The sequence below is a fragment of the Atta colombica genome, unplaced genomic scaffold (genome assembly GCF_001594045.1).
Source record: "Atta colombica isolate Treedump-2 unplaced genomic scaffold, Acol1.0 scaffold1, whole genome shotgun sequence".
NCBI lineage: Eukaryota > Metazoa > Arthropoda > Insecta > Hymenoptera > Formicidae > Atta > Atta colombica.
The window spans coordinates 1,619,336-1,625,099 of record NW_017259183.1 but is presented as its reverse complement, the minus strand read 5'-3'; the positions used below and the strand labels follow the sequence as shown (position 1 = coordinate 1,625,099).

General features: G+C 30.3%; 1 protein-coding gene across 1 annotated transcript in view; it reads right to left on the bottom strand.

Moving 5' to 3' along the window:
* Window positions 1-4,932, bottom strand: part of LOC108694587 (CD109 antigen-like) — a 15,948-nt gene extending 11,016 nt beyond the window's left edge. The window contains exons 1-4 of the mRNA XM_018204168.1: window positions 4,679-4,932; window positions 879-951; window positions 428-620; window positions 39-263 (exon numbers count right to left, since the gene is read on the bottom strand). Coding sequence (XP_018059657.1) covers window positions 39-263; window positions 428-620; window positions 879-937 — 477 coding nt within the window. The 5' untranslated portion in view covers window positions 938-951; window positions 4,679-4,932. The remainder of the gene's footprint in view (window positions 1-38; window positions 264-427; window positions 621-878; window positions 952-4,678) is intronic.
* Between the last annotated feature and the right edge of the window lie 832 nt (window positions 4,933-5,764).

The following is a 5,764-nucleotide window of genomic DNA, read 5'->3' as shown; positions in this document are numbered from 1 at the left end:
TATTATATATATATATATATACATATATATGTACTTACGATGACATATACGTCCGATGGTCTCATAATACTCGGTCTCAATCTCGAATCCAGTATTATACAACGAAACATAACTTTATGACCGGGTTTATAAATTGCCCGGTCAGTCTGGATGAAGACTGAGTAACTTTTATGTACATACTCGATATCCTTCGATTTATAAAAATCAATACCGGACAGACCGCGTGCTGTAAGTTTGTATTTTCCTGGTGTAGTTTCTCCAATCTAATAAGTAAAATCAATGTAAGTAAAATCAATTAATACGAACTGTTAAATTATGTTTAAATTAAGTTACTGATAATTACCATTTTTATCAATTTTAAATAAGAAAGCTTATACAGATTATTACAAATATGAACTTATACAGACTATTACAAATTTATACATACGTTTAATCGTAAAATGTGAGTAGAATAAGGTTCAACGACTATGGTCCGAGAAATGTTAAATATTTTTCCTGTATCAAGTTCGCCAGTCAGTTCAACGTATATCGTTGATGGCGTTGATACGCCGGTAACACTTGCCGCTACATGATATTCCGAATCAGGACGTACCACTTTCGGCGCAATAATAGTGTAATATCTTAAAGGAGAATAAGAATTTTCCTCGTTTCAACTTTTCCATTCTATTCTCTTCAAACTTATTAAAAAAACTGTATCTATATACTGTTAGTATTGTTAACATTATCCCACGTTACAATAAAATCAAATATGTTAGGCTTTCACATATTTGGATGCAAATAGGATTTGTTATTATGAAGCATCATGATTTTGATAAATCATTTTGAATAAAAGTCACGAAAATACTTGATATCTGATTAATATATGTATTTGTACTTACGGTTCTGCAATTACATTTGAGATTATTCCCGATAGCAATAGAATACCTAGCCATTCCATGTTCTAAGAAAGATCTGCGATGAAGAAAAACAAGTTGTATTTATGATTTATTAAGTATATGATTATGAGAAAATGCACATTATCCAATTAAAAAAAAATCTAAAAAAATGTTGATATTTTCAAAAATCAATATGTCTTTTTATATTTATATTACAGAATAATATCAATTCAAAACTATAATTTGAACGTATAGTTTATTTCAATTTCATTTTTGATGATTAAACTTTTTAAAATATCTTTTAAAGATATCTTTATATTATTTATAAGAATATAAATAATAAATAATAGTTTATAATAATAAAATAATAGTAGAAAAAAATAATAGTTTATGTTTCTAGTTAAAAAATATAATGCACTTCGAAATATCTATGTCTTTCAGCATATAAATTAACGAAAAAATGCTTTCTGAATGTTTTAGAATAGCTTACAATGAGTGAGTTTTTCAACACTGAACACTACGCCATCTCTAACTAAAAAATAAAATTTTTGACAAAATACATTTGAGAATTCTGCTCTTCATATAATTGAATAAATAATTGAACAAATAATGAAATAATAATAACGAGAAGGGCTACAAGCCTACGAACGAATATTAAAAAATTTTAATGATATATGATATAATAGTAGATAAAATAAAAAGAATTATCTTTCAAGATTTTGCAATAACAACGATAATCAATCATATTTTTTTCTATGAAGATATTACGGATGAAATCTCGGAAGACAGTAAAATAGACGCAAACAAACACAAAAGTCAAGAATGTTAAACATTATGAATAATTAGCTGTTATTATGTACGTGAAGTGACAATGTACACCGTGCGCACAAAGCTGTCTGTAATTATGTCACTCAGTAGTTTCCCTCTTTTGCGAAAGCTTAGTTCGTCACAATACCGGTTTTTCCGGGAGTCCATTATGTATATCCGTCATTGTTAATTTTGAAATTACAATCCGAATAGTGAGTAATTGGCTGAAGAATTGAAGAGAAAAGAAAAAGACGACGAATAAATACTATGACCGATTATTCCTTGAATTACTAGAATCTCAACATATCCGTGTCAGATTGTGACGTCAAAGGGACAGAGGGAAAGAGAAAAGTAAAAGTTGGGGAATTCCGGCGCACACGAAAATATTTGTTGCACGTCATCATTAAATTCAATGTGTTACGCAATAACTCGTCTCAATGAAATGGTTTCTATTCAAAAATTTCAAAGTATTATATTCATAGTTTATAAATTCACATTATTTATATATATATTTCGCTAAAAAAAATATACAATAATTAAACATTATATTAATATGAATGTAAAAATTTTTTATTTTAGAAACTCTATTGTACCAAATATACGTAAATCAAGCAGTAATAATGTATTATGCAATAATGCAATGTTTAAACTTTAAACAAAGATTGTAAAAATATAAATTTGCTGTCATGTATATTCCGACGTAAAAATGTAGCGCTTTCTTTTATAATTGCAGGCATGAAACTTCTTATCTAGTTAGCAAAACAACTTCTCATCTATCTATTTTTTATTCAATAACTATCAGAATATTCAATATACATAAGATGTTTAATTCAATATTATTTTTTATCTGAATATCTGTTTCAGGAATATCTGTTAACAATATGATACTTTTTTTAGCTTTTCACATTATCTAAACATAAAGTCATTAAAAAATTGTTACTATATTTATTAAATTATTAATAGTATTAAAAGATAATTATTTATGTTATTATTATTTTATTATCTCTCAATAACGTCAATAAAGCTGGGAAAACTAGAAATTCTCGAAGGTTTCGCTACCGCTCGGGGATTGTTTTAGGTCTATGTTTTCTTATATATTTTTCCCCCACTCCAAGCGTTGCGCATCGCATGATATCGAGGTGACAAATGTTATAATGAAAAATATAATCTAATTAATGTTTTGTGGTGCATTTATTATTCGCATTTGGAATTTATTAATTTCATAAATAAATTATTGAAATATTGAATAATTGGTAAAGATTTTATAACGATACGAATAAGAATTTTTTTCATTTTGTTTTGATGTACCAATTTTTCCTTAAGTTATTATAATGGTCATATTTCTACGAAGAAAAATACTTAAGAAAACATAAAAATAAAATGTTTCTCCGAGCAGTAACGAAATCCTTAAAAATTTCTACCCTTCTTTAAGTAAAAGTAATAGTCATTTAAGTAATTTAATAAGTTTACGTTTAGATAATGCGAGTTAATAATTTTAATTTATGCAAAAGAAAAAGAAAAAGAATTCAATAGATCAATATAGTTTTTTATATCTTCTCTAATTACGTTTCTGTTTAAGCTTTGCATATCATATTTTTATTATTGTCAATATTACTTCGACTTCGAGACGATGTGAAGTTTATATGTCAATTAAATATAATTGAAAACCCCAAAAAATATAGCTAAATTACGTCTTTATTTTTATTTCGCAAAAAAGCAGCAATATTAGATACGACCGACAAATATTAATTGCATTCAGTAATGCTGAGAGTCTCGTAATATTAGTAGGACTTAATATGACACCTTTGTACTATTGCGCTTTTATGAAGAAACAAGATATACGTATATGGTCATAGGTATTTTTAATTGTAATTCTGCAAAATATTCTTAATCATATTTATCGCGTCGAAAATGTGGAATATATTATGCATGTACATCATTAAAATAAATTATTTTTTATAATCGGCGCGCAGTTTGCTTGCACTGAAAAATGTAAAGGTGGACACAAAAATATTATTTTAAATTCTGCATTAAATTCTGCTTTGATTGAATATAATCTGCTTCGCTCATTTTGTTATTAAATTAAGTTAGAAATATGTATTAACAATTTTATTTTCAATGTTTCATTTTTTGTAATATTTTATAATATTAATTGTAAGTAGAATAAATATAAGTAGAATAAATATATTATCATAAAAAAGACTAAGTAAAAAAAAATAGCTTATTAAAAGATTTTTATTAATGTTGACAAATAACAAAAATTATATTCTTCAACTAGATCTAAGGAACATTAATTTTTATTTGACATTTATTTATATTTCGAGGATATAAAGCTAAATTGGAAACTTGCTAAATTTTAATTTCCCTCGAGAGTTTGTTAAGAAAAAATTCTCTCTCTCTCTCTCTCTCTCTCTCTCTCTCTCTCTCTCTCTCTCTCTCGCTCTCTCTCTCTCTCTCTCGCGCGCGCGCTCTCTCTCTCTCTCTCTCTCTCTCTCTCTCTCTCTCTCTCTCTCTCAAATTAATCAAAGAATTTGTCGTTAAAACAATGCGCGGGAAGTGGGACATTCTATATATGATAATAAAGTGAAATTCTCAGTACGAAAGTATATTCATATTAGGCTGTTTTCCATTGGTTTACTCTGTAAATTGGGAAACCGGGAATTTCAACTCAACGATCTGTCGATTCTGTCGATTAAATTCAGCTACCGCCAGCGTATAGTTAGGTCCGTAAATTACTGGCTGCAACGAAAGTATAGCAAGCGACTCGTCGCTACGACTTTGGAACTTTCACCGACTCAAGAGATTCAGGACAATCACTGAGGAAAAAAAAAGAAAAGAGAATGATGGCCCTATCTCGGGATCATTTAAGCTAATGTACGGCTGTGATTCTGTGTTATCATCAAGGTCACTCCGAAGAAAAAAGGGAAGATTTCTATCGCGAAGACAGGCAAAGGAGGTCGCGTCATCGCACAAAATAATTTGTCTTGGTGACTCACCTGGCCAGAAACGGAAGCGGATAAATTTTCTCCGCACTGCACCAAGAAAAATCGCCGAATCAAACGATCGTTAGTTGGAAGATCGCCGTAGACGGTCGTCAGCGTTATACGTCCGTAGTAAACGCGCGGGAGGTAAACGTGGTAGGAAACGCCAAATCAGTGAACCGCAGAGCTGGACTAGTTGGAGAGTATCCGCACTTGCTAACGGCCCAACGGTTAAGCAAGTACTGACGGCAGTGACGGCCACTACCAATCATGGCTGCAAGAAACCGGGCAGTGTAGATTTCCCTTCCGCCTCCACTACATCTCCGCCGGGCCACGATGATCTTTACCGTTAGGTAAAAATACGCGATAATGCATCGACTAGATGCATAGCACGAAGCTATCATCTCGTGGGAATCCCACTTAGAAATACATAATACGTTTTTAATACGTTTTTTTATTATTAATGTTCAGTTTCAATTAAGAGACTGTATAAGATAAAGTTGTGTATCATAAAGTTTGTACGCAAATGAAAATTTAATTGTCATCATAAGAAAATATTCCGTAGAATCAATTTTGGAAATAGACATTGTTTCAAATCTTTTTTTTTCTTGAACACAAATTATGTATGCTTATTATATAATTCATGCGTATATATTCTTTTGGATTAAAAATCAATACCAAAATTTTTTATGAGTAATGTTTACATTGGAAAACGTATTTTTACATAGCTGAGTATTACTGACACACTTTAAGATAATTAAACACAGTTTAATGATAATTGTTACGTTTCTGTTTTTCGCGTCATTATTTTAAGAATAAGGATCATCTTCGGTAATGAGAATCCAGTATAGCTTAAAATTCGAATGGTAAAATTCTATTGAATGAACAGATATGAGTATGATTCATCTTGACGCATCCTAACGCCCGTGACGCCGCGCGGCGTAATCTTAATAATATCCTTGCGTAGGCAACATCAGACACCATCTGCAGCTTGTGGTGACTTTAACGCGTGTCCCGGTTAGCGAGAGTAGACGAGGCCGTGTATGTAGGTCTGCAAAGACAGTTCATATTCTTTTTGACGATCTTTGTCGATATAGTGCA